This window comes from Branchiostoma lanceolatum, chromosome 17, assembly GCF_035083965.1.
Source record: "Branchiostoma lanceolatum isolate klBraLanc5 chromosome 17, klBraLanc5.hap2, whole genome shotgun sequence".
In the NCBI taxonomy this organism is placed as follows: domain Eukaryota; kingdom Metazoa; phylum Chordata; class Leptocardii; order Amphioxiformes; family Branchiostomatidae; genus Branchiostoma; species Branchiostoma lanceolatum.
Window position 1 is genome coordinate 1,871,173 of NC_089738.1, and position 28,000 is coordinate 1,899,172.

Sequence of the window (28,000 nt, forward strand, 5' to 3'; positions counted from 1 at the left end):
AATCTGTAATATCTATTTAATAATTGTTGTTAACGCATATATGCACAAGAAGAACATCTGGGATAATTTACACTCAACCCTCATATATTACACTCAATACTCAAGTTACACTCAACCTTCATAATTTACACGCAACCTTCCCCTTCATAAAATATAGAAACATAATTTTTCTCTCCTAAACTTGGAGCGAAATATTCAGATCATACAGAGGTCAGAGGTCGAGAAAATCGTTACAATACACATGTACAGAACTGATGAATTGAAAAAAATAAAAGACTACATTTAACATCAATCAGAAATTAAATTGATATCCCTCAAATGAAAACCATTAATATTCAACTTTTATAGCATTAGCCATGATTGCAACATTGAAGATGCTGAATGTTTGATTCTGAGTTCGTTGATTCTAATATTCATACACAAACATCTCTTTACCACTGTTACTTCTAGTGCAGGTACAAAAAGCCAGGTGCGTTCACAGTATAATACATTACTGTACCCATGTTACTATAGTATCTCAGCAGCGACCAGGAGACTTTTGTTTAGCATTCCCACTGGCAATAAAATAGCATAAAATCTCTAAAACGGCAACAAATTTGAAAGAACTATATTGCACTCTTTTTCGGAAATAAAGTCCTAACTATTGAGGTATCATGCATAGGAATTGATTGTATACATAATGCATATAGTATGTACATATATAGTAGATGTAAAATACTGACATAAACACAGACAAATGCATGTAAATCATATAACAACAACTGACAACATGATGCAATTATGAATACCAAGTAGTGAAAAACAACTGGTCATTTATATTCATTCATGCATCTAGTAAAGAAATTCTGACATTAACCTATGTCTGAGTCTTGTAGCCCCCAAAGAACACATCAAAATAGAATACATTTCATATAATATTTACAATAAAATGATAATCATCAAGAACAAACTACAAAAACGCATTTAGCTAAATATTTGAATAGCACCACCAGCCTATTGCACTTGGAATTGTTAAGGTTCATGGGGTACAACCTACAGCATCCTACATGTAAACCTCCGACATCCTATGTCATAAAAATAGCATCAGTCCACCAGCGGTGGCTCATTAGACCAGTGGTGGTGTGCAATCTACAATGTCCCAATGTTACTAGCATCATTGATGGAGCTTGGTGTGTTACCTAACCAGGCCAGAAGGCGGCAGTGTATACCAGGTTCATCTGAAGTATTGTTCTGTCGTCAAATGCGTTGTTTAGTGATGATTGTCCTTGATACCTTAATTGTATCATGTTCTAAAACATGCTCTTGATATATTTGATAGTTCTTGACTTCAGATGACCCTGTGATACTCTGCCACTTGGACTGTGTACAGTGCTACTAGCCTTAGGCGCAATACTGCAAATTCATTTAGGTATAGGTCCAAAATTCCAGAACATCAATGTTTTGGTGCTGTACTTACACTAAGTACTTACACTAAGCCTTTTAACTTACTTTATTACTGAAAAGATGATATTCATACCACAAAGCACTGGAATATGAAAACATGAAATTAGCGCTGCTTCTGATTTGAAATCCTTTCAGAATCATTGGTTCTCTGTAACAGAAGTCTAACTAAACATTCTGTTAATAATCCATTCATGTTTGTGTTATTATTGAAGACCACAATTATGTTCAAAAAACATTGTCAAACTGTTTGGGTACAGGATTGGTATAGGTTCAGGCTATAATCTAAACCCCTGTACCTGATGTTACATACAGGCCTGTCTACCACATATTGAGTTTGGTTAAGTTATACAATGACCTTCCTTAAGAATGCTATTGAAGACGAAATTGTAGACAACCAACCATCGCTCGTCATCTTGCTAATACATACATGTAACATGCACTAGGTTGTACCCAATAAAGTTCAGCATTTTCGTACTGGTTTGAGATTAGTAGTGAGTTGACTCTGTTTTGCTATGATATTTGTAATATGTTCAGACAACTTAGAACAACTGTGACTAAAAGACTGAGAATGTGTAAACTGACGCTGATCCTTGTAGTGAAACTTGGACACGGTTGGTCATATCTGCTGCAACATGAGGTGACCTGTAATAGTCAGAAAATAGATATGACAAGTAATTTCACATTGTCATGCAACTGAACTCTGACACATGATCACAAGATTGTTTTTTTAAACATTGAATTCTTTATAAACAAAGTTGAGGAATGGTCTACAAAACACAGGACTAATGAACCTACAACTAATTTTTTAAACATTTTTGTATATTAGAAAGAAATCATGAACACTGGACAGTGACAAAAGCATTGTTTTTTGTAAATCGTATAGAATAAGAGATTCCTACATTGTAGCACAGAAGATGAATGCCATGTTTTAAGGCAAACCAAAAAGTCTATACCATTGTTTATGAATATTACAACATAGTATGAGGAATTAACCTGCGTCTTGCTTCTTAACTCCATAGTTAATTCCGATTTAAACAGCTTCTTTAGTAGGGGGAAGGTTAAGTATATGTACTTACCACATAGTCTACTTGTGCCATGCTGTGGTTCATACAGGTACTGTATTGTAGGGACTGGTTATCACACGGTTCAGCACTAGGGAGACTGCACTCCTATCAACAACAACAACAAAAGAATCCAATATACATAAATGTACATTGTATATGGACTGTTCAATAAAGATCTCCCTTAAACCACTTAGAGCTATAATTGCAAGAGGCAAAAATTGCAGTTTTATTTCTCAAACAAGGATATGAAATGCACCATCTTAGTAAGGTTTTTTGCTGATCACAAAATGTTAACTCAAATGTATATGATTTAGATTCCAATATCATCATCATTATTGACAACATTGCAGGCGTATATGCACGTGAAAAACATAGTCAGATATCAAAATACAAGTACCTTAATCTGCAATTTAAAAAAAAAAATCAACTTGAAATATTGCATGAAAAAAACAAGCTCAAAATTTTGAATGATGATGTAGGTAGGTATGCAGTATATCAGCCTATTCAAACCCAGATTGGTAGATTTGCATTTAAGATTCATTAAGTAGTGTCCAATAAAATCACATTATGCTTCTGAGAAGTGACAAATCATAAACTTGATACTATTAGTATTCTAAAGAGTTAGTTAACTGAGCTTAGCTAACTGTTTGTATGATGATCTAAGTCTGAAGGAAGGCATGAACACCAGCTTGTTTATCTGCAGCATTTGTTGTTTTGTAAAAAATGCAGACCCTAGTAACATTTATGACAACCTGCAATATTGTAAGTAATAGAATCATCATCATCATGTCGGGAGGTTGCCCGGACTAAGTCAACCCTCTTCCTCCATTCGCTACGGTCCGCCATTAAGTGCTCTAGATCTACATGTAAGTAATAGAAAAAAAAACCTTTAAGCCTGACATTGCATAAACTGATGCAACATCACAGCCTGAGGTGGACCAGGGCACATACAAGAACCCCTGGTTAAATGTGAAATTGTTCTCACCTGAGATAAGGAAAGATCACACCATTTGGCTGAGTTGTTTTCATATCTGGAAAGACAAAAATAATGGACAATTAAAAGCCTAACTCAAGGTAAAGCAGCATTTCATATCGAAAATACAACTGACAATTAACTTAATCCCCCAAAACAGGGCTCCCTTTAGCTCAAGATTTTATATGTTACCACTGTGACAGTTTAAACTTCTTCACCCATTTTCAGAGATTCGGAGGGAAAAAATTGACTGCTTCTGTAACAGTCTCAATTCTGGTGAAGATTCTGGTTACACTGCCGATGACCTGATGAAAATGTCACAAAGTTCTTATGTTTGTCTGTTTAGAAAGAAGACTGGATTTATTCCATATCAGCACATTTCTGATCCACCAGAAGTCACAGTGATCTGACCCCTCCTGACCTGATGGTTCCCTGTTCGTACACCTTCTGTCTGAGCTGCTCCAGTTCACACACACTGCTCGCTCTGATGTCTGCACAGGAACTGGAACGACTCTGCAGCGTATCAAACAGGTCCTGTTTATCTGTAGTTATCTGGAAAATAATATGTTCACTGTGTTAACTGCCGATAGCTCTATACCTTTATTTAGATTATGTTCAGTCTGAGAAAATTACTTGATAGTCCACATGATCTGGCTAAGTTTGATAAACATCTAAAGCGCATCCACTAAGAAACATTACTTTTCAAATAGTCAAAATCATTGTGGAGAAGGTTCTTTAAACTGTAATTGCCAAGACAAGGAATGGGATCTACCAAACTTTAGACTGTATGCTCATCTGACATTATTTTAAGGCCGACTTTATGAGCAGTGGATAAAATGTAGCAGATAATTTTTGTGGAATCCCCCATCAGGGATGGCTTATATGTACACGGCTGGTACATTTACTCCACTGGCAGGAAAAAGTCTGGTTCTGTGTTAATTTGATCCACTATTTATTAAGTCACGTATTTGCAATTTGCATAAAGGTAAAAGTGCAGAAGTGGATTAATTTCTTAGAAAAAAAAGTCTGAGGTGTGGAACAATCACCAGTTAAAAGTTATGTTCAACAATACCTTTTCTGTAGCTGAGGTTGCCACATCTATCCCCAGCACACCCAGGAGTGTCTGTGGCACTGTGCTTGTGTTATACACAGCTTTTGCTGCTGTCACTACCTCGCCTGAAACATGTTTTATGCGGGGTCACTTTACAAAGACTAGTATTTAAAAGGACAAAATCTTTTTCTACATTATCCTCGGCTTGATATATGTTGCTTTGCTACTTTTTCCCCGCACTTTGATATAAATTGGTGACTATCTGCACAACTCTGTCATGTTGGTGTCCTCATTTACATCTTACTAAATCATAGCTCAAGTCTTTTTGAAGATGTTAAGATCTTCTAGCTCTTTGAAATTATGATTTGTGAAATGTCAACAGATTGAGGAGAAGACTTAAGGGATGCTTTACAAATTGCTCATTTAAGCTACAGTGTTCATTTAAGCTACAGTCCATCAATGCAAATAGGGCCACCAACATGGTGGTGTGTGAGAAAACCACTCTAGCTGTCCTTTATATTGTTGAAAGAAATTGAGTAACCTCACCTGCACCAAAGGCATCCTTGTATGGTTCTGTCCATATGACCTGGCCCTGGCCCTCCCTCAGTGTGCCATAGTAGTCATAGTACTGACTGAGTTGTTCAGCCAGGGAGGCTTTACCAACTGTTTCCACTTCAGACCACACCCCACTTTCACTGGAACATAGTATAGCACTATACATGTACTCAGGGACATTCAGGTCTATACATTATAAAGCAAAGCCATCAGTATCATTTACAAGACTAATTCTTCAGTCAGTGACAAAACACAATACCTCCAAATTTTCTACCTCCAAATTTTCACCCCACTAAGGTGGCATTTTGGCACCAAATATGGAAGGTTCAACTCCAATTTACAAAATAATGGATTCAGTAGAGTTTTTAGTACTTAGTCTGCAATGTTCATGTGCCTTTTATATAATATTATAAATGCACTCTAAAAGTGAGTCTAAACCATTATTTATAACACTAGAAATAGTATATTTGATATTCCATTTGATATACTTACATTGAAGAGCTAAAAGTTATTTGCAGATGAAGTGATCAGACAAGTAAACCGACGCTAGAATAGGCTAAGATAATTTATAAAAGAGTATCAACAACAAAAAAGTTACATAATTGCATAGAAGTCAGCAGTCTTAAATCAGTATAATAAGAGTAAACATACGTGCAGGCTATTTTCTTGGTGATGGTAGTGTCTGCAAGCTCTCCCACTGAATATGTAAAAATTGAAGCAAATTTGGAGCCATCTTCCCTGGAAATAGAAAACATACAAGCAAGCTTAGAACAAAATCTTTAAGTGTCCTAAAATCCTCAAAATAAGGTAATCTTGGAATTAAGTCATTGGAGAAACATTTTGTAAATTAACAGTCTGATCTTTTATAGAATTCTGTTTTTTCTACGAAAAGTACCACAGGCGGACTGTAGACTCTTTGTTTAGGGTGTATTTGGTTTCAAAATACAAAAGTAAGTGGTAAGTGGAAAGATTTCCAAGCAGTGCTTTACACCTAGTACCTGTTTTTGCAACATTTCGCGCTCTTTTCTTACTTGTTGCAAACTATAAAAGTCACAGGATTAGACATTTGCAATTACACAGTAAAGTACTAATTAAGGGAGTACTAAATGTTACAAAACCCTGAAAATAATTGAGCTGGATACTTACATCTGTTTGGCGATTACCCATTCTAATATTAGGTTACACAGAGAATGGTTCATCATCCAATGTCTCCTTGCAATATTGAGCAGTGCTGCAGTTGATTATAAAGAGTGACATCATAACTGTATATATAAAATCAACAGACCTTTGGTTTAATGAACTGATGATATGAGTGAGTTGTTCAGGCTCCCTCTCTCCTCTGGTTGGTTCTCCATCCGTCATGAACAGCACCATCTTGTTACATCCTGCTGTTCTGGAGACGACCTCTGACCTCCGCAGAATGTCAAAGGCTGTCCTGAAAGCTGCTTCAAAGTTGGTGTGTCCATTTGGCTCGACTTTCTTCACTTCTTGCTGCCATTATGCAGTAAAAACATTTAGCTTAGTTCCATATCTAGGTGTTTTATATCTGATTCATCAATTTATTACTTTCAACATGTCATAACAAATGAACAGTTATTAGTAATAAATGAAGAAATGGTTCTGCTTTAGGTTGTGAGATCAAAATCAATCAAGCATTTTCTCTCATAATTAGATTACATGCTAAATATTCAGTGTAGGTTATGCGCAGGTGGATGTAGAAATTACCTGCACAACTCCAATCTTATCTGTGCTAACCTGGATATGCAGGTATTTTGAGTCAGAGTCATACATTGTTCTTAAATTACAATGAGTTAAAAGCAATTAAATTAAGCTTGAGAACTTCCAAAGCATGGTACTAACTGTTAGAGCCTGGATGTTGTCACGAGTGGCCTGGACCAAAGTGTTCTTGTTCTGGATGGTCAGCTGTTGTGCAAGTGTTGCAAAAGAAACAACTGCAACATAATCTAGGAGGAAGATTTTAATACAACTTTACATCAAAGTACCCTAAGGCTTACTTCTGTTACCTGAATGAAAGTAATTTCTACAGTTACTGTACAAGATCAGTGAATCAGGACTCTCTGCGACCCTGGCTTGCTAAATTTAAAATTTGTATGGATGCCATGTGATCATGACATATTTGGAAGGAACAGGCTGGCATGGGTGTTTAACAAGCTTCTAGGCCTGGTCTTGATCAGTTGGATGAGCTGCTGGGAGTATGATTTATTCAGGCTAGTGAACTAAAATCAACCAACATCTACCTACGGAAAAATAGCCATTATGGTAGGACATACATGTACACTTGCCTGCATGAATGGCACTTTTGCCTGCCAAAGGCATCTGGACTGTACCAATGGACTTGTCTTATCACGTAGTAGCTTAACACAATGGAAGGCAGAAAATAAATTTAAATATATGTTTCTAGCAACTAATTAAACTACTAGTAACATGTATGAAAAGAATCCACCTAAGTGTGTGAGAGTCCACAGGACAGATGTGACAGCCTCCTTGGTTAACCCCATGAGTGTTAAGGAGCTGGTACTGGGATGGAAAGCCATGGAGTCGCTGCTGTCAATCACAATCACCACGTCCTTGGGTCCTGTGGTTGCTGACACGTACCATGCCCTCAAACGGGGGTCAAAGTCATGACAACGCTCCTGTGCCACACCCGGGAACATCCTGTACAAAAGAAGACAGCATATTTTTTCTTCCAAATTTTATCACACATCATTTATTATTATAGAAAGGAAACTTATTCAAAATTAATAACACTATGCAGAACAACAAAAATTGCAACATCACTATATCAAGAACACTGTTTAAGAAAAAAATGTAGACCATAATTTTTAAAATGAATTCTATAAGGAAAATAAAATAATTAGCTATAGCATAAATGATTTCATTCATGCATCCATTCTTACTCACCTATACATGCCACTCTGAGAAGTGAAGAACTGCCACCTGACTCCTGTTTCCTGCCCATCTATGGGCAACAAGTTCTCTCTGAAGGAACTGTCTAATCCTATTGCAGTAAAGACATCCAACAAGACATACTCATCTTTGAGTTATGAAGTTTTTTCTCACTACCTACAAATTACAATGCAGAATTTATTATCACTGTCTTGTATGTGTAATGATCGTAAATTATGCATTGAACACAGTTTGTTTGTGTTATAATGATATATTAAGAAAAACGGTGGGACTTTAAACGTGAAAAACATGCGGTTCTCCTAAAAGAAAACACAAGCTAAAGGTCCTCTGGCTTTACATCCAATCTGAAAGGACATCCCTTACTCAAGCTACACTACGAACGCGGAAAAGCGACAAATGGACAAATTCGGTTACATTTTGGGCAATAAATTAGTGTTGGTTACAATTCTAAAATTGTCGCCGTTTAGATTGCCCCCAATTAGCGACATTTTCGGTTTATGGACTCAGGCCGAGTTCCATGGAAGTGGAAAGGTTACAATTTCTGGGAGAACGGCGACAAATGCCGGTTTATGGTCCCACCCGGCGGGCTAATGAACTGCGCTGTGAAAATGTCGCCGTTTGAATTGCCCCTCCCGCACTTGGGCCGGTCAATGCACACTTCACACCTACATGTTTCCCCTCCTACCGATAATTCCTATTGTGTATACTAATCCGTGAGGCAAATCTGCCCGCGTGGTTGTGAATAGATCGTCGATCTCGGCCGTGAAACACGAAAGACGGCCGAGATCGGTCGCTGCGCCCCGCGACATGCTAGCGGCAAGCCGGGTCAAAGGTCATTCAGAGACAAAACAACAACACGGCGAGCGGCAAAATTCTCCGTATTTGCAACATCGCGGCGCGGTCTAATTTTGCAGCCGTGTTTTAGTATTGAAAAAATACCCTTCTGGTCGTCGGTGGAACAGACAACCCCATTTTCCCAGCGTCGTCGCGGACATGTTGTAAAGTAAACACTGGAAGTTCTGTGATCTTCTGTGGGGCACTATAGCCTGCTCGAACACGCGCGCGCTAGAATCAAGCGAAAGTAACCCGAGACAATTTACGTGACTCTAGCTTTCCAAATATGGAAAATTCATGCAAATGTCACGTGCAATCCGCCCGAAAGTGTGCTATGGGCTCGGCCGGTTGCTATGCAGTGATGAATGGCGGCGCCTTTGATGAACTGCTTGGAAGTTTTGCGATGGGCGTGGCCTATTGCATGTGAATGTGTTGTTTTCCTTTCCAAGCGTTTATACGGCTTGCAGGTGGTAAGGTAACGAGAGTTACGCCAAAATAGTATTTCTACTGATATGTGTTACAACTCCGTCCAGAACTTCGATGTTGTCGATTGCAGCAAACAAAGACCGGTTCCGGATAGCGAGATTCAGAGAAGGGTAGAGTAGAGTAGAGATTGTGTTCAACTCGATAGCTGTCGGCCGCGCCCACCGGCACGTGAGCAAGTGTATTCATAGCTTCTCTGCTCTCTGCTATTGGGATCCGCCCGACGGAACGCCATGCTGCAGTGTTTGAGATGTCAACTTTTTTATTTCGTCATGTTACATGTACGAGCCACATCATTTAGTGATTTACCAACTGACTCAGTGATGGAACTGTTACTATTTTGACAAAAATGGTTTTGATTACATTACGTTTGCACGATTAGCCCATTCACCAGGTATGACGTTTACTTGGCGATCAATTAAGACTAAGTCTCCGATATAATAATTGGGTCTCGTGTCAGTTTGTCCGAAACTGTAGTTGTATGTATTTATTGTATTACTAAGGGCAACAGTTCGATTCATTATATTTAGAGTTCAGATTGTAATTGTGGGAATGTTGCGAATTGATATTAAGTCTGACAAATGTTGCATAGTATTTATATCTTGATCGCGTCAAAAGACAACACTCATAGAAATCTGCGTAGCGTTATGAAATAAATAGTTACCATTTTTTTGCTAAAAGCAACCTTGAAAGTCCAACGTAATCCTTTGTCTGGAACTGCTATATTGAAGTGGTGCCGGTATCCTGTACTCCGCATACCGCACATACAATTGTGTTCGCGAAACAATTCTTATAAATCAGGCACACTGAGGTACTGACACATCGTCTTTGAAACACAAACAAACACACACACACACACACACACACACACACACACACACACACACACACCGTACACCAGTTAACTTTAGCAAGCAACTGCTTACATGTGCGCTGCACGATAACATCGCGTCATTGCCCGTCTATAGCGGTTGCTGTTTTTGAAGACGAAAAATATTGAGAATCGTTGTGGAATTATTTTTACATTTCCAAAAGTTTGATATCCTCTCGACTAAACGATACTTACATCAGTTGTGAACCGTGTTTACTGAGACGATTCTATACTTTCTTGGACTCGTTTCGACATATGAAAGCTCCATCGAATTAGTCCACATGCCTATAGACGTTTTGCAGTTGCGATTATCATATAAAATCATACTGCTCGTTGAAATCAAGGAGGAACTATTTTGGTCACATAGAAGGATTAACAAATACATTTGTACTCGTGATGGTAAGGTTTGGTTGGTTTAGGCCTACCGCCAATCCTCATGAAGGTTTATAAAAATGCTCAATACTATTAAAAATGATGCAAGTATGTGTCGATAATGAAGTACCAGTCTGAGACTTTCTAACATAGCACTGCTCTATCTCATGCACTGACCAACGGTATACACGTTGACGTTGTATTTTTACAAAAAAATCCGTTCTCGTTATGAATTAAGATTTATCGATAAACTGTAATCCTTAGGAACGTTTGTCTGAATATTTTTCCCATAGGGGAGAATAAACATCTTTAATATTTTACATGGAATTCGGAACTCCGTAGTTCATCTAAATCGCACAAATGCGATATATTATCCCTCAAGTTTGATGTGAAGACTACTTTGTCCACCTATGGACAAAATTTGCCGAGTCTTTGAAGTGGACTGCACTAGAACAAGGACCTTGACAAGAAGGATAATGAACGAAGGATAATGAACGACGATTGGTCACCATGGCACACTTCTTTACTACAAACTTCAGTTCAAATCATGCTCACGTGGCTTTAAAACAGACGGATAAAAGCTACAAACCATGCATTTTATGTGGAAGAGCTGATCTTTCTTCCCATGGGTTAATATTTGGCTCTGTTGGTGACAATGGCGTTTTGAACAAATCGGACGATAATGGTTAGCGCTACGTCTCCTGCGACTGTCATGTTAGTAGGCGGTGGTTCCGTATAGATGTGCAAATAAAACGGGTGAAAATGTATTTAGGATACCCCTTTGCCTTTCTTGGCGTCTGACATCGCCTTGCCTTGTTGATAATGTTTAATATGATATGTGAAGTGCGATATTTTGAATGATTCTTTTAAAATCAAAGCGCAGGCTTTAGCCGGAAATGAATTTTTTTCAGAACGGTACGAGGTGGACCACCTGTTGACGACATTGCTGGCTTTCGGTAATTTCATAGCGATACTTCAAACAAGGAGGTTGGATCGTCTGAACATACCTAAACCGCGTGGGGTGTAACCAGCTGTACATCACAAAAGAAGGACTTAGAAAAGTTAAAAACTCTAGTGTTGCGCCACACGTCGGAGTACGGTACCCCCAAAATACCGTACCGATAGAGCTAAGCGATCTTACGCCTCCATTCTCCAAGTAATGTTGCGAATTGATATTGAATCTGATAAATGTCGCAGCTTATTCAGATCTTAATCACGTAAAAGACAACACTCATAAACATCTGTGTAGTGTTACAAAATAAGAATTGTTAGTTCTTTTTTTGCTTAAACCAACCTTTGAAACTTTAACTCCACCCCTTGCCTGACGCACTGCTATTCGAGTGGTACTCGGTAATCCCCGCCTCCAAGAAATGTTGCGAATTGATATTGAACCCAATAAATGTTGCAGCGTATTCAAATCTTAATCACGTAAATGACAACACTCATAAACATCTGTGTAGTGTTACAAGATACCTACCAGCATGTGGCATTACCCTAACCCTAACCCTAACCTGTCCATACTTAGATGTTGAACATGCGTAACTTTCTGGTGCAACACAATGTTTGAAAACATTTTTCAGCTCAGAACTACTGAGTGAAAAATTTTTTTTTTCTTCTAATGATGCCCTTGGCATTAGATCACAAAAGAAGGACTTAGAAAAGTTAAAAACTCTAGTGTTGCGCCACACGTCGGAGTACGGTACCCCAAAATTCCGTACCAATAGCGCTAAGCGATCTTACGCCTCCATTCTCCAAGAAATGTTGCGAATTGGTATTGAATCTGATAAATGTCGCAGCTTATTCAGATCTTAATCACGTAAAAGACAACACTCATAAACATCTGTGTAGTGTTACAAAATAAGAATTGTTAGTTCTTTTTTTGCTTAAACCAACCTTTGAAACTTTAACTCCACCCCTTGCCTGACGCACTGCTATTCGTGGTACTCGGTAATCCCCGCCTCCAAGAAATGTTGCGAATTGATATTGAACCCAATAAATGTGGCAGCGTATTCAAATCTTAATCACGTAAATGACAACACTCATAAACATCTGTGTAGTGTTACAAGATACCTACCAGCATGTGGCATTACCCTAACCCTAACCCTAACCTGTCCATACTTAGATGTTGAACATGCGTAACTTTCTGGTGCAACACAATGTTTGAAAACATTTTTCAGCTCAGAACTACTGAGTGAAAGTTTTTTTTCTTCTAATGATGCCCTTGGCATTAGATCACAAAAGAAGGACTTAGAAAAATTAAAAACTCTAGTGTTGCGCCACACGTCGGAGTACGGTACCCCAAAATTCCGTACCAATAGCGCTAAGCGATCTTACGCCTCCATTCTCCAAGAAATGTTGCGAATTGATATTGAATCTGATAAATGTCGCAGCTTATTCAGATCTTAATCACGTAAAAGACAACACTCATAAACATCTGTGTAGTGTTACAAAATAAGAATTGTTAGTTCTTTTTTTGCTTAAACCAACCTTTGAAACTTTAACTCCACCCCTTGCCTGACGCACTGCTATTCGTGGTACTCGGTAATCCCCGCCTCCAAGAAATGTTGCGAATTGATATTGAACCCAATAAATGTTGCAGCGTATTCAAATCTTAATCACGTAAATGACAACACTCATAAACATCTGTGTAGTGTTACAAGATACCTACTAGCATGTGGCATTACCCTAACCCTAACCCTAACCCTAACCTGTCTATACTTAGATGTTGAACATGCGTAACTTTCTGGTGCAACACAATGTTTGAAAACATTTTTCAGCTCAGAACTACGGAGTGCAAGTTTTTTTTTCTAATGATTAAATTAAACAATAGGGACAACTTAACAATTTGAACACCCTTTCTATCCTTCGAGGAGAACAGACGCGACGAGCTGAATCGCAAGCGGCAAGCCAAGAAGGAAAAGAAACCCGACCCCAGCATTACTGTCGCGTGCCCAGTGTGTGGACTGCGCGTCACTAGGCTTTTACGGCGTTGACATAATCATCGTTCTGCAAGAACTTCACTAGTGGCTCATGCAGGGCGATATGTGAAAACTAATTTAGAGCAGTAATACTGCGGGAAGTACTTTCTAACGAGACCAATGTTGTGCTGCTATAGCATATCGTACCCTTTATCCTGAAGTAAAATGTTACCTCTCAATACATCCGAAAATGAAAGAGGAAATGTTGACAATCGTTTCCCGTATGTTCTCAAAACCATAAACCTCCATCGTCCTCTTAGATTAACGAGATGACCTAGCAGTATGTGTTAGTTGTGTTTACTTGAATATGGCGTAGTATGCTTTGTAAAATGTTTAAAAACACTTGTGCTCTACAAGTCGCCCATTAGTCAATAATATACGAGACTCCTGTTTGTATTGTGATATGATAAAAAGCTTTTTCATGGTCCTTCAGTGTCCTGAACCGCAGAAAACAACACGAAACTATCAATTTTCCAATCACTGTTCAGCCAAAGTCTACTGGGGCGTGTTTGAAAACCCTTCAACCGGCGCTCTCAATATTTCTGATTCGACGTCTTCTGCAAACGCTCTACAAGTTAAGTAACCATTAGTCAATAATATACGGAAACTCCTGTATATCTTGTGATATATTAAAAAGCTTTTTCGTGGTCCAAGAGTGTCCTGAACCATAGAAAACAATACGGAACTATCAATTTTCTAATCACCGTTGAGCACAAGTCTATACGGCGTGCGTGTATGAAAACCCTTCCAACTGCGCTCTCAGTATTTCTCTTTGGAGGTCTTTTTCAAACACTCCGACAAGTCATTCGTTAGTATATGATACACGAGACTCCTGTATATCTTGTTGTTTAAGGACAAGCGTTTTCATGGCCTTACAGCGTCCTGAACCTTAGAAAACAACACGGAACTATCATTTTTTTCAAACCGTTCAGCCGGTCTATCGGGGCGTGTATGAAAACCCTTCAAACGGCGCTCTTAATATTTCTGATTCGACGTCTTCTGCAAACGCTCTACAAGTAACACATCAGACAATAATATACGACACTCCTATATATCTTATGATTTTAAAAAAGCTTTTTTCACGGTCCAAAAGTGTCCTGAACTTATCAATTATCCAATCACCGTTTAGCCGGTCTATCGGGGCGTGTATGAAAACCCTTCAAACGGCGCTCTTGATATTTCTGTTTCGTCGTCTTATGCAAATAACGCTCTACAAGTTAAACATCAGACAATAATATACGAGACTCCAGTATATCTTATGATATATCAAAAAGCCTTTTCACGGTCCAAGAGTATCCTGAACTTTAGAAAACAACACGGAACTATCAATTTTCCAATTACGTTAAGCCGGTCTATCGGGGCGTGTATGAAAACCCTTCAAACGGTGCTCTCAATACTAGTACTTTAGTTGTCTATGATATAGCATCAGTACCCTGTTTCTAAAGATAATATGAAAAGATCCTGTATATCTTGCGATATCAAAACAGACCATGGTTATACAACGTGGAGAGTCGTTTTCGATCTTACCTGTTACACTTTTGTCACATTCATAGATAACTAAACGTCATCTGTTTTAACTTAGGTTTAGGTTTTATAAGATGCGCATTGGAATTTGAAATAATAACGCAAGTTTTGGCTGGAAATATAGGGAGGTACCTAGACTACCTGTCGGGTGTTCCTACAGTCTTCATTCTATACTGACTTCTATATTGAGATAAAGACATTGTCCATGCGGTACTGTGTAGTTTCTACCATATGCTCCGGTGTTGCACGACGGTTTCCTTGCACAATTCGAATGATAATTGACAAAGGACAATATATAGTCTATAAAATATATAACAAATGACCCAATCGCAAATTTAATGCATTGTTAGATTACGAAAAGTTACTAGTATTTGAAGCGTCATTAGATCTAGCAGTAGTCGAGGTTGTCCGATCTGACAGGTGGTCTGGGCTATATTTCCAGCTAATAATTGGACACAGAGGTACCCTTCATAGATTCTAAAACGTCAAAGCATCGGATCGTTAGATAAACACAATTCACAAGTGATGTTACGTGATGTTGTTAAGTTGAGAGGATAACAGGCATTTGGAAATGTAAAATCAATCCTCAAACGATTCTCAACATTTCCTTCCGCAACAATACCTACCGTACAGGAAGACTACCTGGTACATGTGGCGCTACTGTAATATCGTGTCGCACATGAGTGGAAGGTTGATAGATTTCACTTGTGTTTTTGTTTGTTTGTGTGGTGCTCATGTGGGGTCGGTGGGTGTTACAGGTTCAACTCTTCAAACACAATGTGTCAATACTGACACAACAGCAAAAGGCCTGGCTACCGCATGCCGTATGTGGAGTGCCCGGCAGTAGAGCTATAGCAGCATGTCAGAATGAGGATTACATTGGAGTTTCAATCGTTATTAAAAATGGAAAAGAAAGTCTAATTCTATTTATATTCCACAGGCGTCCCGGAGTGCTGTCGTTATCAAGATCTATAACGGTTCGCTGCAACATTTCTGTATCTGTATCTGTATCTATATAGCCGGTATAACCGCCATTAGGCGTAACACACCAGCTTCGCAGGCACGCGGCGCGGCAGCAGCTGGTCATATTACACCGAACGGTCTGTTACACCTAGTCTTTGCATATCTGACTGCAACCGTACTTAGTGAGGAAGCTCCTACAGTACTTGATGACAACGAGTTCCATTCTACTATGGTTCTCGGGAAATACGAATTTTTGAACACATCAATCCTTGGCTGATAACTCTGGTACTTAAAAGCATGACTATTTCTGGTCCTCTTCTGAGCTGGCATTAGATACTTATCAGTCGGGACGTCCACAAGTTTATTAGTCATCTTGTACATCATTTGTCAGATTTGATCTATCAATTCGCATCATTTTTTTCTTTGGTTCCGGTTGGACAAAAGAGACGAGAACATTTGCTGCATGAGAATGTCAGTACTGAAAAGCATTTACACAAGCGTGTCGCAAAAAAAAAAAAATGTCCTCCCAAATGTTCACTTTTTAGCATCTTATGAAACTTGTCCGAAAACTTGGAAAATAAGATATCTAGAGTTTGGTTGTAGAAATACGGGTAGGCAGAAAGCCCGACAGATTGTTCGTTTCGTGCTACGTTTCCAGTTAAAATGTGCGTGATGATTTTAAAGTAAGACAAGTAAATGAAAAGAAGACCTTTGAGTAAGCACAATTCACAAGTTATGGTAAGTCTTGTCGTTAAGTTGGGAGGACGACAGACGTTCGAAACATGTAAAGCAATAATAAAACGATTCTCAACATAGCGATATCGAATTTGAAGTACGGTACGTATTGGTAATTTCCTCGTACCGGTAACTCGACAAGACCTCCCATGGCCAGGAATAAATCTTCATATTCTAAGACCCGTTGACTCTTTTCATGACAGGATCGATGCTTCAACCCGAAAAGATTCTGTAACATTGTATTACGTCTGTAGCTCAAGTTTCATTAGCAGAGTTACGCGTTGTGTGGAGAATGTCACATTTCTGTAAAAATGTACACAAAACAGCAGACGACAAAATCGCCTCACTACCCTATGCTATGTCCCCGGGGCATACATGTAGGCACTCGTCCATGTCGTCTGTGAATGTCGGTGTCAGCTACTGCATCTCCAGCCAGTGAACCCCACCTACGTACCATGTCTTAATGTAAATGTCAACTTCCTTCGTCACAAATGTTCTCCACCATATCCTTTCATGCATATTAGATAGATGTTGTTTTCAAACTCACCTGCTTCACACCATGCATTTTCGTCGGATGTGACTTGAAGGATTTTTCAATTAGTATCCTTATCTCTAGAGCCACTTTTTTTCTTAGTGAAATAATGCTTAGGGTTTGCTAAAGACACCGTTTTCCCATATTAAGGAAAAGATAATTGCACGTATTTGTTGTGTTTCTTGCCTACGTATCGTAAGAATACGTTAGAAATACATTGCATTTCCTCAGCCTCCTTCGCAGACTTCTTGCAGCGCCCTTTCTCTGCCAGCAATAGAAACACTTTTACGGTTACGCCAAAAATAGTTACTCAAGCAACTGGCTAAAATTTTGAAACAGTCAGAAGTTTAGGACAGCATCCGCTTCCTTGAAAATCACGAATCGAATTGATCAGCGCTCGCCCAAAGATATAAACGCCGGCGCTCTAAAATGTCTGCGAAGGAGACTAGCATTTTCAAATACACCCGAATTCTATGAGTTGTTAGTTGTGCGAAAGCTAATTGTTAGTATGTTTCTTTGGTAAAGACTTCAATGAAATCGAACTGACAAAAACGTAACATAACAAATTGGGGTCAACAGAACTCGACAACCAAACGTCAAAACGGAACAAAACAAAAAAAACAAAACGTTCAAGTAAGTCTGTTCATCCCTGTTTTCAAATTCTTGCATAGCATGGTCAAAAGTTGATAAAAGAGGACGAACCTGGAAAATATAAAAAAAGACAAACTTGATATTAATTTGGAGAAAAATGGAGTGTTCTGGTAATAGATGTGACCCTAATGCATTTTGCGTCTATTCTCCATTGGCTGTCTCTTGCTTGTGGTACGGTCACATTTCCAAATCGGGGCCCGGTTTGCGGGAGCAAAAAATAAAAGTGTATGTCAAGAAATGTACATAAAATATGCTCATGATAACTATTTTTGACGTTTGTGTGTTTGTTGTCTTTTAAATCATCAAGGATTGTTATCATATAGTATGATATACATAATACAATAGTATTCGTTCCCGCAAACTGCCAGGCCGGGCCCCGGCTTGGAAATGTGATGGTAGCATTAGTACGTCAAGCTTCCAAAATGGACTTTATTTTGATTTCATAACTGGAATATAATGCAAGATAAAAAGGTATGATTCATTGGAAGACAACACAACACAAAACATAAATATGAATTGTCTCTTATCTATGAAATTCGTTGAGCGATCTATCAAACCGTTGACGCTCTACTCTCGAACAAAGCAGAGGTTGGTTATTAAAGAAGATAGTGACCTTCTTAAATATCATATGCCGGTTGGGATCACAATCTTCCCGGAAGAAATCCCCATCAACCTCTGCTTTTAAAGTAGGTCTGTCAACGGACATTATTTTTGAAAGAGAAGCATATTTAAACATTGCAAACTTCGAACATCGCAGAGCGATGTGTAAACTTCGCATCAGTGACCACTCCCTACACATAGAATCTGGAAGGCAAAACCGTACCCCTCCTAATAATAGAACATGCGAATTCTGTGACGATTTATATGTTGAAAATGAAATCCACTTTTTACTTGATTGTTCCTTATATAAAGATGAACGGCAATCATTGTTTAAGATAATAGAATTAGACAAGAAATGTACAAATATGTCAAAACAGGACACTTTTATATACCTGATGTCATGTAAGAACGAACATATAATGGACAAAGTATGTAGTCATATTTCCAAATGTTTCAAAAAGAGAGAAGAAACTACTAGGTGATCAGCATTTAGTTTAGCAATAGCCCACATTTTGTATATTTGTTTTTAGTTCTTAGTATTAGAATGTAGCATTTTATCAATTTATGTTTTACTTTATACTCCTTACAGACCACATGTGGTTTTCTGTGCATTTAGCCCTTCTGGGCAGGAATATGCAATAAAGACTATTATTATTATAGGATAATGTCCTTCAACGACTCCTTGGTCTCTCAGCGCTCGCAACGCGGCCACAGCCTATAGTGGCTGGGCTCGCAGAAGTCGTAGACTCATCTGCCGATCGATTCTACTGGTGAGTGGCTGTGTTACAGGGCCTTTCTCTTGCAAGGGGGAACAAGAGTTTATCGTCTCCATGCTAATGGGGTTGTGCTTTCCCTGGGGACCGTCATCGGCCGGCAAACCCGTAACCCAAAGTTTCCTTTTGTCATGCGAAGCCGTACTAATTTGTCAGCAAGCGATATTTTGGGAGAAGATTCTTTGGACCCGGGACCAAGGAGGTTGAATTTAACTTTAATTTATACACTGTTAGTGTTACGATTGTTTCAACCATGGATACCTTTTCTTGACGCAAGGCTCCTTGCTTCAACTCTTAAAGAAGTGGATGCATTTTTGGGGGGAGCTTGAAGAATGAATCATATGCCTCCTATTCTATCAAGGACATTATATCCTTGATTCTACACAGTCAGACACAGTTTACTGACGCATGTATGTTTTTCCCTATGTTTTTACCATGTACTTGCAATTAGCCCACGGGCATGAACTTGCAATAAACTTCACAATATATAATCTGCAAACCAAGGAGGTTTAACCTCCTTGTGCAAACATAACAAACATCGATCTGTGGAATGTTATCACCTCCTTGATGTTTAATATCAATTCAAATAAAGACATCAAATTCTGCAGCTTTCAAGTATGAATGCTTGTGACAGCCCATTGAAATTACACATCACATTCGCTACAAAAAATAGTTCAAATCGGACGCGATCTGGCATCGAGAGAGGATTTGCACAACACAACACAACACAACACACAGATCAAAATAATTTGGATGGTCAACGTTGTTGTCATTCAAATGCTGGGACGACTACTTCCTGTGTATTGTTTCACATTTCCTCTTGAGACCAGCTCATGAATAATAGTTACTGTAGTAACACATCGGTGTCAGAGTTCAGTGTTATCTGGCGGGAAAATTAGTCCAGGCTTGGAGATGCATGGCTGGGAAAGATCCCGATATTGGACTGCAGGAGTATGACGTACTACACCTACGGTGGAGATTTGACTCTCGAAGAAACAAGGCGATACCGATGGGGAGGTACGTGTAATCTTGTTCAGCTAGGGAAGCTTTTACAGCACAGTCAGGCACTGATTAGTGATTGAACCTCCTTCTTGTTAATGTTGCAAATATTGGGAGGGGGGCATATTCAATGTCCAATTCCTGAGTATAGCAACTTGAAAAGCTCGCTACAAACTAGCACACCGGACCAGACCTCACTTGTCCTATCGTGGTGGAATACTGTATGTCACTTTCCGGACATTTGCGTCTGATAGACCAAGGTGGATATGCCAAGATTACGTGCATGGTCCAAATATGGCGGGAAAAAGCTGTGAAAGAATCCTGTATTTTGACCCGTGATCTTTGTTTAAAAGGTTAAAAGATAAAACACTTTTCACTACTTGCAAAATGCAAAAAGAAGGAAAAACTGCAAGGGACAAGCTGATTGATCATGCGCACCAAGGAACTGTCTTCAGACCGATTTCGCCCGGATTTCAGCCGTCCAACTTTCCCCGCTTGGGTGGCAAATCTATTTTTACGGTTAACCGGAGACTTTGTCATGTTCGGTAAGTACCTTATCTTTTATCACGAGCAGATCTTATGTTCATTAACTTTATAAAGTGAGCGGTGCTTCAAACGAGATATTTTACTAGCCGAACAAACCTGATGTGTTACGCCTTGATGCGGTTGACCGGGTATGCAATACAAACAACAGCAGACAAACGAAAGCCGTCGGTGGGACCAAATCTCCAAGCAGATGTTAGGATTTACGAGTGCTCCCTTTTAACCCTTCTCTCGCTACTACAAGAAAACGTTATAAATCTTGCAAACACACACACAGACTCAGCCGGATTTTAACATCTGCTTGTAGGTTGGGAATGACCGGTGGCTAGATGGATGCTTATTTTCTCGTTTTAGGATTTTAAACCTTGTTTAAAGCGCCACTGTTCGACGGGCCTTTGAACCAAGACACGGTTTTAGATTTTGTATGTTAGAAATAGGAAATTTTGCCAACAGATTGAAACTCCTATCAACAAAATAAACTATAAAGTCGTAAAAAAACTAATCTGAACAAGAAGGATGTTAGATACTTCACTAAAGAGCGAAATGCAAAGGTTATTATCCATGATGAATATCGAAACTATTTGCACAAGAAAGATTATGCAGATAAGAACGATTTACATGGCGTCACCAGGGAGGTTCAATACCAAGGAGATAAAACCTTGTCTTCTTGCAATACCCTTCCTGATGCCTTGGTATGAACAAGGAGGTTTTCTATATAAAACCTCCTTGGTATGGCCAAGTGTGACCGAAATGGTATGAAATAAGTGACGGTTTTCCATTGGATGTCCCGTCCGGCCGCTCGCGATTTCAGGGGCAGAATATTTCTTATTTCAAGGTTCCCGGTGCGATACAAACTTGCTCACGTGCCGGGATGACCAACAGCTATCCATCGTTACGTAATCTCTCGGCCGAGGTATCGTACTTTTCGTAGCCATCCTCACCCCAGGAGAGGCAGGACAACGACTTGCATCATATCCAAATATCCAGGACTAGATATCCTCCTCCGATTTTTAATGGTAGCGGCATTTGTAGCACTATTGGTAGAAATAACAGCGAAAAGAACATTGTTGAATTTGTAACTGGTGGGGAATCCCGCCAGCTATCCCTGCGCCGGCCGGCAAGTCGTGAGAACTCTTGAGAAAGACACATTCACATGCAATAGGCCACGCCCATCGCAAAACTTCCAAGCAGTTCAGAGGCGCCGCCATTCATCACTGCATAGCAACCGGCCGAGCCCATAGCACACTTTCGGGCGGATAGCACGTGACATTTGCATAAATTTTCCATATTTGGAAAGCTAGAGTCACGTAAATTGTCTCGGGTTACTTTCGCTTGATTCTAGCGCGCGTGTTCGAGCAGGCTATAGTGGCCCCCACAGAAGGTGTCAGGTCGTTTCCCCGTCCTGCCAGTTCCCCGTCATGCCTGTTTCTCATCTATGTGGATGTTTCTCCGTCATTAGATTTAGTGTTAAGATGTTCTTCTTTTATATCAAAATGTATCAGTATGAAAGATATACTTTGAAGGGCTATTGGATACCATCCATTGGTATTTTTGTTGGCGTGTGGAACATACCGGAAGCCCACCAAAGAGCGTGCGCCATGTTTATTGTCGCCCGTAACACAACAATTGGATATTTGCTGCGCCGCATATCAACGACTTAAAACATTTAAACATGAATCATTGTTCACATTGCTCAATATTGTTACGTTCTACGCTTATGTTGGAGCAAGCAGTCGCCGTAATCGCCAAGTTGACACTTTATCTGGTGGTGTTTACGACAGAGAAACCGTCCCCGCCGCCGCAGTCTGTCGGCTTGAAAACCAGCAAAATTTGTGAAAATTATTACTAGATAACATAGATATTACATCAACTACAATGTAAAATCATTGTAGTAATGATAGATCGTTCACATTTCGATATCAAAAAGAACAAATGACGGTGAAACATCCACATAGACTGGGAACCCCCACAGAAGATCACAGAACTTCCGGTGTTTACTTTACAACATGTCCGCGACGACGCTGGGAAAATGGGGCTGTCTGTTCCACCGACGACCAGAAGGGTATTTTTTCAATACTAAAACACGGCTGCAAAATTAGACCGCGCCGCGATGTTGCAAATACGGAGAATTTTGCCGCTCGCCGTGTTGTTGTTTTGTCTCTGAATGACCTTTGACCCGGCTTGCCGCTAGCATGTCACGGGGCGCAGCGGCCGATCTCGGCCGTCTTTCGTGTTTCACGGCCGAGATCGACGATCTATTCACAACTACGCGGGCAGCTTTGCCTCACAGATTAGTATACACAATAGGAATTATCGGTAGGAGGGGAAACATGTAGGTGTGAAGTGTGCATTGACCGGCCCAAGTGCGGGAGGGGCAATTCAAACGGCGACATTTTCACAGCGCAGTTCATTAGCCCGCCGGGTGGGACCATAAACCGGCATTTGTCGCCGTTTTCACAGAAATTGTCGCCTTTTGACTTCCATGGAACTCGGCCTGAGTCCATAAACGGAAAATGTCGCTAATTGGGGGCAATCTAAATGGCGACAATTTTAGAATTGTAACCAACACTAATTTATTGCCCAAAATGTAACCGATTTTGTCCATTTGTCGCTTTTCCGCGTTCGTAGTGCTAGGTGCTAATTTTTATCTGAGTCAGGGAGGAAATTGGTTTAGCAAAGGATACGGCAATAGAGGCTGCTAGGAATCGGAACATTCTAACTCTGAAATGAAGTCAACAACCCACACCACAAGACCGCCTTGCCACCTTTATCATTGTCAGAATAATCATTTCTTTCAATTGTAAATAAAACTTACATCTTATAACATAATTTAATGTGTTTTTTTCAATTTTGCTTCAAATGTTTATGATCAATCTATTCTGTCTAATGTAGCATTAATGCTAGAAATATATATGCAGCACTAATGCCTGGTTAGTGCACACTGCCATGGTAATTTCATGGTAATTATGGCTGTCCAAATTCCAGTCCCTCAATGTCCTAGTAGCCATGCCTTGGACCAAGGCTTGAACCAATTAGTTGGCATCTTTCCAGCATTAGTGCTTTCTGCCATGGCCTTTAGTCATGCTTGACCTATACATTAGCACCCTGCAACAACTGGGCTTTTGACAAGGGTGGACTGTAGTTAGGGGGCAGAGGGTTAATTTGGTGTGACCACCTCCACTGGTACCAGCCAGGGGAAAGGGTTTCCACTTCCCCTTCAGTCCAAGAAGACTGGGTGATAAATGATGATTAATGGACAGGGGTGTATGCTGGCATTAATGCTCTGTTCCAAAGGGAGCAGAGGGAATCCAGCATTAATGCCCAATGTGCTCCGCTAAGGAGCGCGTAGTGCGGCATTAATGCTACATTAGACAACAGTTTGGCAAGGGCAGGTTAATACTTAGTCTTAAAACTGACCTTGTGACAGACAGATGTCCCTGTTCAGTGTGTCTGTGCAGGTGGCTTCTCTGCTGGGGGTCCTGATGTAGGACCGAGACAAACTCAACTTCCTGGAAAACAGAAGTTCAAAATTGACTTCAGTAATATTGACAGTATATAGTATTACATTCTGTTATTAAGTTTCTGATAGCCTGGAGACAGCTGTCTACTCTCATTTCTACCTTGTCCCCCCAACGACCTGGAGGTCAAGGGACTAGGTAGGTACATGTATGTAGGTATTTGGTTTCTGGAAAAGAGGGTGGCCCTACAATTCAAGTCAAAGTCCTTCCTAAATCAAATGGTGCCTACACAACTTTGTGCATTTACATGTACTACTGTAACAGTTTTATGGAAACAGCCTGCTGTGGTGTGTATGTCCTTTTCAAGCAGAGCAAGCAGTTTGCACCATTTTTGGCGACGCTCTCAGGGAGCGAGCCTAATGGTATAGTATTGTGTGCAGTTTGCAAGAATTCTAGGAATTGAACGAGAATTTGTACACAGGCATCATAAGAATGTTTCTAATGTTAGTCAGCAGTAAAAAACATAGAAAGTGGGTTATGCAGCCCCCACCCTGGGGGCATTCGTCCTAGAAAACCTAGACAGGCAATTAAAACAACAACCATCATTGCCATGGCAATGTCTTTTTATCATTGCCAATCTTGTTGTCTTTGGTATGACTCAGTCAGGGATCAAACTCAAAACCTGATAACCAAATGAAAGGCAAACACTCTTGTACTCATCGATCACTTGGCCAATTGCACCTGTCCAGCTAACTTCTACATAATGTGACATTTGGTGCCAAACAGCTCATTTTCATAATTAGCAGGCAGAATGTCAACTAGATACTTTGAAAGGTACTACTGACCTGTTAGCACAAGTGGCACAGCCAGTACCAGTGTATATGGAGACCCCATACTCCTGTGAACAGACTGATTCTTCCTCCAACAGCGGGGAGGAACAGGCATAGATGTTCCTGTGGGCATATTTTTGTTCATGTGAGTTCAGAAAAGCATTGCAAATCAAAAAGGTCAACTGATAAAAGTACTAGTTCTAGGAAAATCAAGTTCAGAACTGACAGTTGCCAGTCATGTCACATATTGCGGGGTTGGGTAGTAAATTAAAATCCTGAGTATAAAAGATCTCTGACAAGAACCAGTCCCCTGGGACCCAACAACTCAACAGGTGTCAGGCTATATACTAGTAGAGCTATAATGGCAAACTCATACTAGTAGGTTATAGGTGGAAAATTGACGGAAAAAGAAAATTAAGTCAAAATATGGTCACCTGAGTAGCAAAGGGCTTTGCAGGAAGCAGGAAAAAATCCATCTAAGGGGCTCTGACCGCCACACCGGACAGGTGTAAAGAAGGACCAGGATAACCTTGACAATGGCGAAACACAATAGTCACCAGGTCCCAGACCACACCTAATTCCCATACGGGGGAATTAGGGCATTGTGAACCACAAACAAAAATGTAAAAATTTTGGACCTAATGAGTAATGTTTTTGCTTGAACTAAAAGTTCAATAATCATACTTTCTATGATATTAGCACAATAATTTACTGTAATTCACTTTATCTTCTAGGTAGCAACATTTTACGGTGTAAGGAAAATGGACATTTTTCAATGAACTTTCACTTAACGGTGGCGGTAAGTTATTTACAGAACAGATGTGTGATTTAAGAATCATAGATAATAATAACAATAACAACAAAGTTCACGGCACAGAGGTGACCGTGAAACTGGTTGCGAACAAACAAGCAAATGAAAGATTTTTAGGAGCAAAATATGAGCCCACTAAACAAAATATAACTGAATATAACTGAATATAACTGGGGAACGCACGTAACTGTGTGCGAACACTTAATTTAACAACAAATAAAAGAAAGATTTTATGAGCCAATTATGAGTCCGCTAAACAAAATATAACTGAATATAACTGAATATAACTGGGGAACGCACGTAAGTGTGCGAAACACTTAATTCAACAACAAGTAAAATAGAGATTTAGGAGCAAAGTATGAGCCCGCTAAACAAAATGTAACTGTATATAACTAGGAGACGCACTTAACTGGGTGCGAAGCCTACTAAGCTTGAATGTATCTAGGCAAATTTCCAGCGAGTTTAGGAATGAGGGTTTATGCATGGGAGAAGTAGAATTTGCATAGAATTCAGGAAGTGGGAGGGGAAGAATTTGCCTGGATTATCTGATGCATTTTGCGGGTCACTTTGAATATGTAGGAGGCAGGGAGAGCCAGGTACTAGTAGACGGAGATGGCGTCAGAGCGCCAATCACCGTGGCGGGAGAGGAGCTCTTTTGGAACGCCAGCCAAGTAAGCCCAGGTGCACCCACCCCTGCGAAAGCTGTGGAGTGAGAATTTGGAAGGCGGAAGGTTGAGTGAGGTTATGAGCTGGGTCAATCTTGATTCCAGTCTGGGTTTCGTTACTGGAACGGTGGCACCTTGGGAGAGGACAGAAATCGCAGGGTCGGTGGGGAGCGGAGGAACCCTGGAGCAGAGCTTGGAGTAGGCCGCCACAGGGCAGAGTGGGGAGCCGGGCATAGCGGCGAGGGGAACTTCAATTGTGCGTTCCCAGAATTGGATTGTTTTGGACCAGTTAGCTCGGATGACCAATCCGTTGGCCGTGAGGGAAATATCGCCCGAACATAATTGTTTCGTTGGGTCGAATTTTGCGCGGGAGGGGGCAGCTAGGTTCGACGCGCGCATGAAGCTGAAGAACATAATCAGGTAGGCCGCCCAGCAGGCGAGGTCGAGGGCATTCTGGAGATCTAGTTTAGAGTAGATGGCCAGGGGGATAGGAGGTGTGATTGGGAGTTTTGGCGATGGTTTGTGCGCCAAAGCTTTACGGATTCCTCGGACAGTGATGGATAATTCAAAGTCGGAGGGGGTGGGGCAGTCCAGGCCGAGGAACTTGTGCAGCGAGCGAACGCCGCTGAGGTAATTCAAGATGGTCTGGGGCGATTTGAAGCTGCGGCTGAGGAATTGGCCATACAGGCTCAGCTGGTGCCAATTGGCGGGGAACGGTTCGAGTTTAAAATGAAGACAGAAGAGGAGGTACGTGCGGAATTGGCAGTTCAAGTTGACGGCGGCACCGGTGGCGTAGGCGGAGCGTTTGGTCAGCCGCAGGTCTCGCTCCAGGTCTGGCAAAAGGCTGGTTCGGTCCAGCTTGTCCCCGCTCGAGTGGCCAATTACTCGGGATCTACCGCGCGCATGCGTGCAGCGATCCCATCACATAAATATATATATATAAATATATATAACGTTAACGTTATATTAGGTTAGTGAGAGAAACAAGAATGACAGTATTTCCATCTCTAGGAAGAATGGTGCTGCAGCAAATTACAATAGTGATTACAGTAACTGTTAGTGTTGGTATGGTTATAACATTATTACTTACCAGTATACCACAAATGTTTACTTCGCCCCCCTCCCCACACACCTGTCAAAGCTACACTGTGCTCCGCACTTGCGCTGATACCCGACCAAGACGTCCTGCTCCAAGGAACGAAGAAGTTCCTCCTTGTCCCCGAGAAATCTGCTGAGTTCTTCATCTATGACACTTTCCACAAGAATACTCACACTCAAAGCGAACCCAAGAAAAATATATCTGTCTCTGGCCGCCATGTTTACGGGTCATTTGGGGGTTACGTCATGTCACATGGGGATGACGT

General features: G+C 40.3%; 2 protein-coding genes across 4 annotated transcripts; both read right to left on the bottom strand.

The window, feature by feature from the left end:
- Positions 1 to 63: 63 nt before the first annotated feature.
- LOC136422598 (voltage-dependent calcium channel subunit alpha-2/delta-2-like) lies at positions 64 to 27,989 on the bottom strand. 3 transcript variants are annotated; one of them, XM_066410404.1, is made up of 14 exons: positions 27,769 to 27,989; positions 25,176 to 25,283; positions 24,290 to 24,381; positions 8,009 to 8,105; positions 7,551 to 7,762; positions 6,947 to 7,050; positions 6,372 to 6,577; positions 5,738 to 5,824; positions 5,078 to 5,226; positions 4,553 to 4,656; positions 3,902 to 4,032; positions 3,493 to 3,538; positions 2,520 to 2,612; positions 64 to 2,085 (listed from the first exon to the last, which is right to left on the bottom strand). In XM_066410404.1, exons 1-14 carry the CDS (start codon positions 27,951 to 27,953, stop codon positions 1,954 to 1,956), a joined length of 1,746 nt encoding a protein of 581 aa, XP_066266501.1. In that variant the 5' UTR covers positions 27,954 to 27,989; the 3' UTR covers positions 64 to 1,953. The 3 variants fall into 3 exon arrangements, with proteins under 3 accessions (XP_066266501.1, XP_066266502.1, XP_066266503.1); XM_066410405.1 differs by having other exon boundaries at positions 4,553 to 4,651; positions 5,073 to 5,226; XM_066410406.1 differs by lacking the exon at positions 25,176 to 25,283.
- Positions 25,293 to 27,542, bottom strand: LOC136423251 (uncharacterized; the record flags this gene model as incomplete). Its single annotated transcript, XM_066411360.1, has 1 exon — positions 25,293 to 27,542. A coding segment is annotated over one exon (972 nt), but the record flags the coding sequence as incomplete, so codon positions are not given.
- Positions 27,990 to 28,000: the final 11 nt, after the last annotated feature.

Coding starts and splice junctions, on each gene's coding strand:
- LOC136422598 (XM_066410404.1), bottom strand. CDS start 27,953: ATGGCGGCCAGAGACAGATATATTTTTCTTGGGTTCGCTTTGAGTGTG. Junction 7,763..8,008: donor TCTCAGAGTGGCATGTATAG/GTGAGTAAGAAT, acceptor TCTTTTGTACAG/GATGTTCCCGGGTGTGGCAC. Junction 3,539..3,901: donor TACGAACAGGGAACCATCAG/GTCAGGAGGGGT, acceptor TTGTCTTTCCAG/ATATGAAAACAACTCAGCCA.